The sequence below is a fragment of the Nilaparvata lugens genome, chromosome 10, assembly GCF_014356525.2.
Source record: "Nilaparvata lugens isolate BPH chromosome 10, ASM1435652v1, whole genome shotgun sequence".
Taxonomy (NCBI): domain Eukaryota; kingdom Metazoa; phylum Arthropoda; class Insecta; order Hemiptera; family Delphacidae; genus Nilaparvata; species Nilaparvata lugens.
This window is the reverse complement of record NC_052513.1, coordinates 6,344,048-6,357,971: the sequence shown is the minus strand read 5'-3', so window position 1 is coordinate 6,357,971 and position 13,924 is coordinate 6,344,048. Positions and strand designations below refer to the sequence as shown.

General features: G+C 34.2%; 1 protein-coding gene across 2 annotated transcripts in view; it reads right to left on the bottom strand.

The window, feature by feature from the left end:
• The window catches only part of LOC111043226 (helicase domino), a 95,444-nt gene that overhangs the window by 35,783 nt on the left and 45,737 nt on the right, over positions 1 to 13,924 (bottom strand). The window contains exons 33-36 of one of the 2 annotated variants that reach the window (XM_039436179.1): positions 8,576 to 8,611; positions 7,758 to 7,914; positions 3,157 to 3,340; positions 376 to 582 (exon numbers count right to left, since the gene is read on the bottom strand). In XM_039436179.1, coding sequence (XP_039292113.1) covers positions 376 to 582; positions 3,157 to 3,340; positions 7,758 to 7,914; positions 8,576 to 8,611 — 584 coding nt within the window. The remainder of the gene's footprint in view (positions 1 to 375; positions 583 to 3,156; positions 3,341 to 7,757; positions 7,915 to 8,575; positions 8,612 to 13,924) is intronic. The other variant, XM_039436180.1, reaches the window with a different exon arrangement.

Below are 13,924 nucleotides of genomic sequence, written 5' to 3'. Positions count from 1 at the left end.
GCACTAAGAACAGATTTGAATTAAATTCGAAAAATAAGCACAAATTGACGTTTCCATACATTTTTTAGAAATAAGCACACAATTGGCGTTTCCTCACAAGTTTTTAGAAGAAATCGTCATATTTGGCTGACAGGTTCAGTTACGGTCTAGTAATAGTCGATAAAAAAGTGTTTTTTTTTAATGTAATCATTATAATCATTAATCATCAAAACAGATTAAATTAATAGACTCGTAATAAGTTAAAGCTCTTAGCTCGAAGTAGAAGTAGCTAATAGCTACTATTCTGCAGTGCAAAATACCTGTTTAGAATGTCTAGTATTATTTAGAATGTCTAGTATTGACCTTGTTTAGAATGATTGAAAAGATGCAGCATACCTCTCCTGACACTGTTTCGGCGAGCGGTAAGTGCGGGAACAGCTGTTGACAATGTCAGCGACCAGGTGCCAGTTGGGCAGATGCCCTGGAAAGGCGATTACCAGACTCAACTGCAACTCCTGTACCTCTTGCACTGCCTGCAGGATCGTCCAGTCCTCGTGCACCGACCACTCGGCCGTCATATGGTGATCCGCGTCCGGCAACGACCTAGCCAATTATACATGTATCAATCAATCAATAATGGGCATAGAAAAACCGGACACCAGACCTGAGCCAGCCAGGTCACTCGATATTATTATTATTAATCAATCATTTATTTTCTCCAAAACATTTATTAAAATGTACATGAAAACGTCAGAACTAAAACTAACTTAAATCTAAAGAGAAAAAGTAGCCTAACAGTTTAAAATTCATTTTCTTTACAGTAAACTCGTTTATACACTGTAGCATGCTAAATCTATCAAATATGCTCTCAACAATTACAGTTCTACACTCAATACAGATGAACGTGCAATACGAAGAGTACCAAGTGGAGTAAAGTAAATAAGACCCTATTGCACGTAGGTTTTAAATTTAACCATGCAAAAATTAATTTTTAATTGAAATTCTTGACTCGTAGTTACTAGGTTATAATTGAATAATTATGAGAATATGTGCATTTGAATGAAAGAATCCATGTAAGCTCCCAACTAACCAATTCAAAAATAGATCTTTGATAGCAGTATAGTTTTAGTAAGTATTGTAGAAGAGAAGAAAAGCCCCCTCCGGTTACAATAGTGATATTTTAGTGAGACTCAAGTCAAACTGTTTATTCCTCAAAAAAACAGAAACACAATACATGTTTTTAGACAGCAATAAAACTTGAAATAATCACAAATCAAATCAAAATCTTAATTGCCGAAAACATTGAACAATGTTATATAAAAACGTTAGTAATTGAAAAAAGCATTATAACATAACTGACTATGAACCCATAGTAGCCTATATTGATAGTATAATGTTTATAAGACTCTCTTCAAAATATCAGAATTCCTTGTAGATAACATCAAACATTCAAACAGTTCATAGTTTTTTTATCTTCAAGAATGAGAAAAATCATTCCACTAGTATCCATTCATTGGTTTAGCTTTGGAGATTATATGATGGAGATCATATGTTAGAGATTGTAATAATAATAAAAATATAAATCTGAGTAGCCTTTTAAATTATTTGGTCTCGTCAAGTTTCGGCTACTAATGCCATATTGTGTCGTGACGAAATAATTTAAAAGGTTACTCAGATTTATATTTTTATTTATATTAAAAGTAGCCTTAAAGAAAAAAGACGTTTGTGATTGTACAAGGTACACCAGAGAAACTTACTTATTTGAAAAAAAATCCCGTACGTTGAATTGGTCGAGTAGAGGGGTAGGAGGGGGCGCATCTGGAGGGGGAAGTTCTCAAATTTATCCTCCCTCAAGTAAATTAGCCATCATGCTCTGGTCTATAGAGCAGCGGGCCTTCGCAGTTGAGAGCTTCTTTTCTAATGGTCGATCACCTTCCGCGCTCGATTTCAAATTCCTCCCCACAGACTCGTTCCTGGCCATAATTCGATTCTGTCGTGGGTTAACTCATTTCAGGAGTGTGGAAGTGTCGCTAAACCCAGAAATGGATTTCAACGAACCATCAGAACTCCAGAAAATATCAAAAGAGTGAGGCAGTCAGTTGTGCGTTATCCCAGGCGTTCGGCTCGCAAACACGCAGCTGCTATGGCAACTTCTGACTCCACTGTTCGAAGAATTTTCCATGAAGACGTTCAACTTCATCCCAATAAATTGGCAGTTGTTCAAGAATTGACTGAACGCGATTGTGTTGCCCGTCAAAATGCTTGTGATATGCTGATTGACAACCTGCCTGAAGACGCGGTCATTTTTTTTTTAGTGACAAGGCTCATTTCTACATGTGATTTTTTATGGGGTTATTTGAAATCTCTGGTTCATATCGATCGACCACGGACCATAGCACACCTCAAGAACAACATTCGCGACGCCATTGCCAACATACGATTTATGTACTGCAACGAAATTTCAAAAATCGACTTCATCATTGTAAGCGCAATGGGGGTCACCATTGGTCTCTTTTTCAAGGCTGCATGGAAAAAAATTGAGATATTGTATTCTCATATGAAAAATTGCATGGTTGCCTGTAAAGTCGGTATACGGGCGAAAGTTTTACGTGACAACGACTTTGAGTGGTAAAATAATTTTAATGTGAATATTCATTCGTATAGTAGGAAGAAGGATGAAATAATAACTCACAATGAGAGTGAGTGAGAGGCACGCGTCCCTTCCACTCGGGCATGGTTAGCCCGCGCCCACCTAAGAGCGAGAGAGACAACCATTGACTTGACATTTTGAATTAGTGGCGCAGTCGCAGGAGATTGCTTGCGGCGCCTGCGCAGGTTGACTGCTCCGTTTCACTCTCTCTCCAGGTGAATGCCTTCGGGTTGGTGCGGCATTGCTCGCCACTGCTCCTATTCGTGCTCTTTCCAGACGACCGTGAACCGAAACGAACGCTCTCACTCGCTCTCATTGTGAGCGCATAACGTGGGAACGTAACGCAGTTTCTTGAAGTGTCTCCCGGCAAACCAATTTATAAGACGTTGTCACGTCAAAAATTAAAACAATATCTGAGTACTTTTGTTTTTATTGACCCTTCAAATAAGTAAGTTTCTCTGGCGCACCTTGTACTTGTAGGAACCTTTTATTACTTAGTGAATGTGACAATAATGAGTTGTGTGTACCTGCTGAACAGTATGGGCGGTTTTAGGGCGGAGGCGGACGGACGCATGCCGCCCCTGTACTTGTGCAGACGCAGTTCGTGACGTAGCTTGAGAAGGGCGGGTGAGGGGCGGTCGAACAGCGACCGGGGCGCCAGTAGCAGTGAGTCATCGCGCTGGTGTAGCCGCTTCACCGGACGTCCTTCGTCCATAGAAAAAATCAACACATCAGTTGTATGTTTGGTTCAGTTGCATAGAATAGTTTCAAAATATACGTTCTGGCACTAACCAGTTGTATCAGATGTAAGGTAGATGAATCAATGGGTTCTGGCGCAAAGGTCATGAATTATTTGTATCAGATGTAAAGTAGATGAAAGTATGGGTTCTGGTGCAGAGGTCATACATGATTTATATCAGATGTAATGTAGATAAGAGTATAGGTTCTGGTGCAGAGGTCATAAATGAGTTGTATCAGTTGTAAAGTAGATGAAAGTATGGGTTCTGGCACAAGAGATAATAAATTAGTTCAACTAGTTGTAGGAAGTAGTTGGGATATATGTGTCATGGATTGCAACCTGAAAATAATTAGAGCAATAGAGCATAATGGATGAGTGAAATGAGAGTCTTGCACTCACTGTTCTGTTCCATACAAGTAACTATTCAAATAAAAACTTTATTCCATTTTGAATAAGTGGATTCAAATTGGGAGAGATTTATATTAATGAAATTAATATTTGCTCTCCCCTGTTGCTGATATAGTGATTCTAATGTGTGATGAAGATTATTTTAGACAGCAATATGCTTAATTATAGCTTAATTATTTCATGACTTCAAAATTACAGAATGACTATTCCTAGTAGACACTACGAGACATTCTGGTGCAAGAGACGTGTTCAGGTTGTCTAGACAAGACAAGTCTACAAAAAATCCTCATTTAGGAGAACACAAATCGAGTCCCTATACTGTCTATAGACAGTCTATGGGAAGTCATGCGATTTGGTCTCTTAGTGTGTACTATATATTAATTAAGATAACAAAAATGTGCATTCATTTGAAAGTTATCCAATAATTGAATGTATAAAAAATAACCAATTGGTTTGTATTGTTTTGAGTTGCTTTATAAACTATAATGCTTTTCATATTGTCAGATCACAATTATTATGAAAATAGCACCATAATCATCTTTTAAGTATTAGATAAAAGGACATAATTTTGTCATTACATCAAATTAATAGTAAACAGGTCAATGGACAAGACAACAAATTTTGCCCAAGGAACAATTTTCAGATTTATTGCATTATACAATGGAGAACTTTACTTCAACACACTTCAAATTAAATCAATCATTTAATAATTGAACAAATTCTTAATTCAATCCACATTGGAACACTATAACAGATTTCACCAATACAAGTTTGTATAAATTACATTGGAATTTTACAGATAATGAATAAGAAACATACAGATGTTTTGCTAGTGTTAATGCTAACACTGTATCAAATAATTCATATTCATCATATCTCATCAATAATATTATCAATCTCAATATTATATAAATGCTAAAACATTTACAAAAATTGAACATAATTCAAAATAATTTTAAGAACACAAAATAACTTGACTATTGAAAGAAAATTTCAATAATTAAACTGTTGCAGGTTTACAAAATACTGAATTTCTACTTAAAATAATTGGAAAATGTATTTTGAAAACAAAAAGTGCTTATTGGTTCAATAATGGTAATACCGCTATATAATTGTGAATAAATAAGTAAATAATAAAGATCATTCCAGTCAGATCCTAAATTGGCAAAATAATACTTGAGAACCGATATGAGAGAAAATAATAAAAAAAAGTTTCTCAAGATTAAAGAAAAAACATCAATTACACATGACTGTGCTTCTACAAAAATATACTGTGCTTGAACAAAATATAATAAAATGTAAAGAGCTTTAAGAAAATATGGATTCCAAAAATGGAGGATAATAAAAAATGTTATTCTCATACAAAAAAAAATACTCTAGCACTTCTAATGAAAAAAATGAGAAAATTCAAAAATACATTGATAATGGAAAAGTGAAAAATGATAACGTTAGTTATTGATAATGAAAGGTTGTTACAAATTTCCACTTGGATTACAAATCCATGTGAAATCTCAATGAATAAACTTATCATTTGATACATGTTGTTTAAGTAGCAGTAAAATTTATTTAAAGACACAATTATGGTTGATATACAAACATCTATATAAGCTGTTACATTGTTATATATGACTTCATTGAATTGCACTACAAAGTAAAGTACAGGGATATCACTGACTTTTTTAAAGAATATTATTCATTAACAAATCTTTGGTACCAAACTAAACTACAAAAAATAGATGAATGAAGAGATTCTACACTACTTCTACAGAGATAATAAGCCTTCGGTTTATTATTCTTGTAATTAATGAGATGAACACAGCCATATACTTTGGCAACAATATTAAGTAAAGTAATGTTAATACTGATCATTCTTTACATCGAAGAAAATTCTACAAAAATAAACTGCAAAAACAAAAGTGCATATTAAAAAGATCCTATACTAATGTACCGGGTGATTACAAATGAAATAGACAACTTCAATAGCCTGTACAAAATTAAACTGGTGTATTTCAACATAGTAAGTGATATAGGTTTGTAGGGAATTTCTTAAAGTTTATGTTGGTAGAACTGTTGCTGGCTATTGTTGGCTGCTCCGTGTTACAACAGCCAGTTTAGTTTAGCAATATAGCTCAAGTGGAGAAAGCTTATTGTGTTCTTGAATTAGCCAAAACAAACTCTGTTACTGTTGTGCAGCGTCATTTCAGAACAAAATACGGTAAACCACCACCAACAAGGCAATCAATTTATGACTGGTATGAACGTTTTGAAAGCAGTGGATGTGTGTGTAAGAAGAAGAGTACTGGAAGACCTTCTGTTACAGAAGAAAAAATTGATAGTGTTCGTGATGTTTTTGTACGAAGTCCAGGAAAATCGACTAGATCAGCGAGTTTAGAATTGCAAATTCCTCAACCTACTGTGTGGAGAATTCTGCGGAAACGTTTGAAAATGACACCTTATAAATTGCAGTTAGTACAAAGTTTAAATGACAATGATAAAGTTGTACGTAAAAATTTTTGTCAAGAGATGCAACATTGTCTTGAAAATGACGACACATTGTTTAATCGCCTAATTTTCAGTGATGAATGCACTTTTCACATTAGTGGAAAAGTTAACAGACATAATGTACGAGTATGGGGAACAGAAAACCCAAGAGAGACTGTACAGCATATACGCGATTCTCCTAAAGTGAACGTGTTTTGCGCTTTATCTTGTGAAAAGGTTTACGGGCCTTTCTCCTTCCAAGAACCATCAGTAACCGGAAGAATTTATCTAGACATGTTAACCGAATGGTTAATGCCTCATCTCCATGAAGATAGTTGTAACTTCATTTTTGTACAAGATGGAGCTCCGCCTCACTGGTACTCAGACGTCAGAGGGTATCTGGATGAACATCTTCCTAGACGATGGATCGGCCGTGCAAGTGAGGAAAACGTTGTGTTTCAGCCGTGGCCACCTCGTAGTCCGGACCTAACGCCCTGCGACTTTTTCTTGTGGGGCTATGTAAAAGACAGAGTTTTCGTACCACCGCTTCCTGTTGATATCGATGATCTTAAACAACGAATCACAAATGCTCTTGCTACAGTTAACCGTGAGATGCTTAGTCGTGTGTGGTCAGAATTTGACTACCGTGTTGATATCTGTCGTGTTGCAAATGGTGCACACATTGAACATCTGTAAATTTTCAATAAAAACTTCAAGAATTCTTCTATGTAATCATGTAGGTAATGATCTAAACTTTTAAATAATAAATTCTCTACAAGCTATTCAAACTGTCTATTTCATTTGTAATCACCCGGTATACTTCAGTGCAGTTGATTTGATTAAAGCTTTAGATTTCCAAGTCTAGTTCTATTTGGAGAACCAAGTAGACTATATTATTTTTGCGAATAAATCAATTCAAGAAAAAAGGTGGTTGTTAAACAATTAATTCAATCCAATAAATAATAACATGAATTGACATCTTAGATGAATGCAAATAAGCACTTGACAAATTATTTCCTAGTCAGCCTCACAAGTTATTTTCTACATTTTGTTATTGTTATTTTTCCATCAAATATTTTCTGAATTAGTTAAATTATAATCAATGGTAACAGGCAACACTTTTAGAATTGCTTTAAAGAATAATCATTACATTAAGTTCATTAATATTTTTGATAATAATGTAAGTACAGTAGTTTTAAGGATTAATAAAAAAAATCAGTAGTTTAGTATAAAAAAATCAAGTAATGATAGAGATTAATAGTTATAGTTGAAGAAGTTAGTTAATATCGCAAAAGTTAATATATTTGATAACAATGTACTGTATTTTCAGAATTAATAAATTTAGTAATACAAAAAAAAATTAAGTAATGGTGAAAATTAGTAGGTCTCTGAACACAAATCTAGTAATAGACTAATGGTGTAGGGAAAATGTGTAATGATTCAAAGAAATATAAATACACCCTTCACCGTACATTATGAGCTACTCAGTTTAGTAAATACCATCAACTAGATCGACTCTAGACCGCTTTCTTTCTTTCTTGCAGTAGACTGGCGGAAGTTCGGACTCAAGCATGACTGTGTGCTCGTACAGGTAGCCCAGTGCGTAATCAATGTACACATCACCTTCGTCTTGGGGAGGGGTCGGCGGACACCACAACTAAAAACAACAAAACATAATTACAATTTCAAATCGACAAAAAAATAATTTGGTATAGCTAAAAATATCATACTAAGAGCTATAGGCACCATATACGTTCAACAATGAACCACGTTTACTTGTAGATATGGTTGCATTTATCATAATGTGTTTCATACGGGGTTTAAACCAACAGCTGACATTTCTCCGTTTAAACCGAGTATCTGCATACGGGCCTAAGAATAGAGATGATTTGCCCCAAACAGGCTCAAAATAAGTGTAATCTTTGAAGAACAACTAGGAGAATGAGCGAACCTCATATTATGAAAAATTCAATCTCTGAAGAGCTGAGGTAAAACAGAAGACACCAATATGCTCAACAATAAGATCATGAGAGATGATAGAGAATCATAACAGAATCACAAACTCAATTTTTTCAATTCTACATATAATTAAATTATTGCAATCAATCAAGTAACAACTTGAAAAGAGCTGACAAATCTTTATTTGAAACTCAGCTTGAAAAAGCTGATATCTTAGCATTTGAAAGCTGAGATGAATAAGTAACCTATAAGAAATGAATTAATTGTGAAGAATTTAAATATCAAGAGCTTCATTTATATTGTGACAAAACATTATTAGGTATGTAAAATTAAAATTAAATCAAAACTTTATAACTTACCGGCATTTGCTCCACATTATCAAGAGCCATCCATACCTAAAAAAGTAAACACAATTATTATAATCAAGCAACAATTTTTGTAAAAACGTAAATAATAGAAATCAATAGATAGTATTTGAGCATAAAATATATTGAAGAAGATACAACATAATATGTATAAACATTATAAAAGTAAATATTTTCAATCTTTAATCATTTTTTTTATAATAAATTCAATTCTTGTGCAATGCAGTCTTCATTCACCAATAATTGTGTAAGCTGTAACTGTAAGATACGATAATCACTCCTTCCAAGTTATAAACGTAATAGCTTTCTTGATTAATAAATACTAATGTTGTCACAAGGCGTTTTGTAAGGCAAGGCACACACCAGTTGGTCAAGACAAGACAAGACATGATCAGACACAATACTTCACATAGTTGCTTAAGACGCAACACACACTGATTAGTCATTGCAATTAGACATGTCTTCATAAGCAACTATGTGAAGTATTGTGTCTGATCATGTCTTGTCTTGACTAACTGGTGTGTGCCTAGTCTAAGAGAGTAAAACTCAAGTCAAGAATACTATTTTGGATTTCAATCTAAAGCAAAGGAGTGTTTACGATCTGCATCGCCACTCCCTTCTTCTTTTTTGGAACTTGAGTGGAACTTATCATGCGATAGGTTTTCAGGACTCGTTATTATGGTGGTGTTCGCGACGTTTACTGTGGTCTGACAAACGGTAGAGAAGCTTTTCTCAAATTTCTAGTATTCTGAAGTTTCAGAGGCCTACACGGCTACTGTGGAGCTGTTCGCGGTTTGGGCTTTACGCGAATTTTTGGTGAGCATACCCCAGTTACCTGATCCGACTGCTATTTTTGTTATTGTTATTTCATCGTATGAAACCGCATTTGATGAGCACAGCTCAAACGGTGTACGACATGTCAAATATATGGTTTCCCTCCATTGAGGGAAAGTTTTTCATTTTACAAAATCGTCTGGATAATTTCTGATCTCTAGGATTTCAATGAGAAGATCTCATAACATTCTCTTAATGAATACGGGCAGCATTCAGTCCATCTTTGAGAGCTGTATAAAATTTAACAAGACTGTCAACACTCTTAAGTTCGTCCGTCAAACAGTTGAAAATTCTGAGCCCAGCTGATATCCCTACCCTCAAACCCAATACCCCTATAATATAATGTAATATATCCTATAATATACCTCTATAAAATATCCTGTATCCCATACCCACGACCCCTCCCACAACCCTAAACCCGTAGGCCTTTTCCCAACCCACACATAAAACGTTCCACCCGGGGAGCGGGGAGAGACAAGGACGCCCGCCAGTGTATTTTCCAACCGGTAAGGAGAAATACGCACAGTGGAAAAATTGTGAAGCCCCAACCCTACCCCTTCTGAGTCTAGTTAGAAAAAATTATTAGCACTCAACCTCGAAAGAAGGAAGCGACATCCAGGGACTCACGTGAGAGGTTAGTGAAACCTTCAGTGGTAATGTATTAGTGGATTGGCTGATCAGATTGAATTACATATGCGTACCAGTCAATGAGGAAGAAAGTATTTATGTTCAACAAATAGAATATTAAATAGTTTAGTTTCTATTATGGATATCTCCATTGGGTCCTAGAGTTAATTTCAATTGTAAGATTTAGGAGGATAAATTTTATAGCACTACAGTGACTTCTATAATTTCAACACAGCACAGTTGAGCACATTTCAATAGCAATTTATTTTCAATACAATTATTTAATAGTTATATTCCTTTTTCGAGGATGGTAGAAAGCCTATATGGATTGTTAGATTAACACACATACTTAGAATCTTTGGTAAATGTTTCGACTACCGATAAGAACCAGTAAATTATTGCTCATTCTGAAGTTTTTAGTGTTTAACGGATCTCAAGTTTCATGAATAATGGTGGTTTGGATTTCATTCAAAGATCAACATTCTTTATTGTAGAATATTTAGAAACTTAATGAGTACACACTATCCACAAACAACAGAACTAATATCATAGAGAAAATATCCCATGGTATATGTTCCAAATTTCACTGTTAACTCAAACCAATAGACCTGGTAGTTCTTTTTCGTGAAGCTATGTGATGCTGGTAGTCTCTCATACTGTGCCGTTCTCACACTCTAACCCGGCCAAAACAGTAATAATCAGCAGTAGTCGACCGTAATCGGCTTTAGTTAAAAAATCCGCTTGTAATTTGGAACATAAACGACCTATACCATGGGATATCTTCTTATGCTATCTTTCTCTATGATATAGCTTTCATTGATTATACGAATTGATTATTATTACAGTACAATTGATAAATATCTGGCAAGTAACGATTCAAATAAATTATCAATTTGGGGTGATGTTTATAAACGATTTTAAAACGTTCTTAGCGAACACGCAGTTTTCAAACTGTCAATCCCAAGCCACACTTATCATGCAGCGTTACGATTCTACTCATGTCCGATATTTGTGTGGGAGTAGGACATGTGTGACATGCACCATTCCAGGCTGTTGTCATCACTGATCGGATCGGAAAGCTGCACGATACGTGCGGCCCGGACTTGACAATGATTTTAGCAGCTAGTTTAACGATTCTCAATGATTCCAAAGCATAAAGCGTGCTCGACAACCATAATTATTTGAAACTATGACGTTTATAAAGAGAAATATTCATTAGATATTACTAGATACTATACGTATTAGATTTTTTTCATCTTCCATCTTCAATAATAATTATTTTCTGTTTCAAGTTATTAATTTTCAAGTACCGTACCTCATAGGCTTATTTCTATGAGACTGTTATATTTCATTCATAACTTTCTGTGGAGTTATTTTTTAAAGAAAATATTTTGATTTTTTACGCTAGTGATTTTCTACTTGATAAATTCGATTGTAAATAGTAAAGTAGACTAATTTGGTCGTAATCCCTGTAGTCTTCCTAGTTCTTGTAATAAATGAATATTCATGTCTTGAACGGTGGTTATTAGTTATTTTTTAGTTTATCATCAAATTAGCAATTTTTCATTGATTCATCTGAATTTTCAATAATACATTCCTAAATGGCTTAACGCTTTTCACAGTTCTACTTCACTCATCATATTTAATTGGTTCAATAAACTATTCTCAAACTGAATTGATAATAATACTAATGTTGTACATTTGAACCTACAGATTCAATATAAAAGTAACCCATTATTAGAAAGTACTCAAGATGCTTAGTTGGACATCACTTGGACAGTGTACACATACATACTTGTATATTGAGTAGTTTGTTATGTTAAGCTTGTCAAGTAATCTCGTAGTGAAGGATACCCGGAAACGTTTGTTGTTGAGATAGAACGGCATTTAATTGTACTTGTATCACCTACCTGCTGGTTGGAGCAGGCCGGCCCTACTTGATTCCCTTGCTCTCTGTGCGTGCGCATGCGCGAGCTTCCTTGGCCAACGGTCTTTCAATCAAACTATCCAATCGGTTTGGAATGGCAAGGCTGGAAACTGTGTTTTGGTGCCAAACATACAATCAAGTCATCAACTATCTGACAATTTCTGTTTTAATCATCACAAACAATGATACAAGAAACAAGCCTATGCCATACCAAACTTAATCGGAAATTTTTAATTCAAAATTCCAATCGGCAATATTTGTATCATTCGAAAATTTTGAGCATTTACTCGCTTTGGTTGCGACAAGAAACCGATATATTTACGCACAAAGAGCAAAAGAGTTTTCGGTCACCAAAACAGAGCCCAACCTTGGCTTCAGCATTCCAATTCAACTGGATGGAATGACGGAGAGACAGCTGTTCATTTTGTTAACTCAAGTCAACTTACGATTGTTATATAAAAAATTAACACAGACAAAAGCTATAGGCATTACAATACTATTCAAATAGTTAATAGATAAGAAAATTATTGTAGCTTGTTTACAAATGAAACTAGTAGAAAAATTTATTATTGACTGACAAAACGAAATTTCATTCTAATATATAACAATCTAAATTGACTTATAACAGTTAACCAAATGACGCCAAGAAATAAACACACAACACTTAAGGCAAGGGAACAAATTTCTTTATTTCATGATCAACTGTGACAGATAAACGATGTTCTATTTTCATCAGATAAAATATATTAATTTTTCCTTTGAATGTGTGATCGATCAGTGATAATGTGTAACAAATTATGAACCTGTAGTTTAACAAACAAAATAACTATATGGCGTAATTAGCCACAAAAATTGAACAATTAAAAAAATGTATAATTAAATATGAGTTATTTAAAGCAAAGTATGAGTTCTTGAAAGTATTTACATATCTTACCTTACTAATTCGAACCTATCTAAATACAATAGTTTTACCTAATACAGTACCTAACTTTATAACGAGAATAACAGTACATAAGGCTGAATATTCTCTGAGTAACATTTAAATGCTAGTATTTACAATAATTCAATGATGAGTGCAAATGTTATCTGGTATATCTCCTGTATTTCGAAAACAGGCATAGTAGTATTTTAAGCGATTAAAATTCATTAGTATCAAATCAATGTAAAAAATCGAATTCGAAAAAATAGAATATCTTGAATCAACGAATTCAGACTTCTCAAACATTCAACGAACATATAAAAATTATAAATAAGCTTCTAATAGGATATTTTGTGCTATCAAAACGATAATATTTACAAAACCTACACATTAGTTATATTCTAGGAATGCCAGCTTCCTGAAGAGTCCAGCTCAAATTCAATTCGTAATCTACAATGATATAGAAGGATTCTATTAGCAAAGATCCCAAGTCTGCATCTGGATACAGCTCAACTATCTATTCCCGAAAATCTAAGCATAACACAGCCAGCTCCAGGTCAAAAATAAGATAAAGAGAAAATAGCATAACTATTAATATAATAATAATGGTGTTCCTAATAATGTACAATAATTGATTGAAGATTGAATGGGCAGGCTAAATTCTTTGAAACAGCTTTTGCAATCTTATTCATGGTTTTGTTGTCCCATTACAATGTCTCAACAATTAAAAAGCACTTGGAAAAGTCAATGAAATCCAATAATAAATTTGAAAAGATAAATAATAAACCAGTAATATGCAAATCACTTTGTCCTTGACGATGAAAAATGTACAATTATTTGTTCCTGATCTTACTGAACTCAACCATTCTAGACTCAACTACACTAGATTGCACTCAAAAAAGATATTCTTGAACTGTATATTTTTGAACATTTTACTTTAATTTTTATGAAAATTTGGGAGAAAAGGAATTTCGAATGAGTATGTTGTTCTCTCCCGACCATAAATTTCTAATATATTATTGCTCTCTCAAGGTTC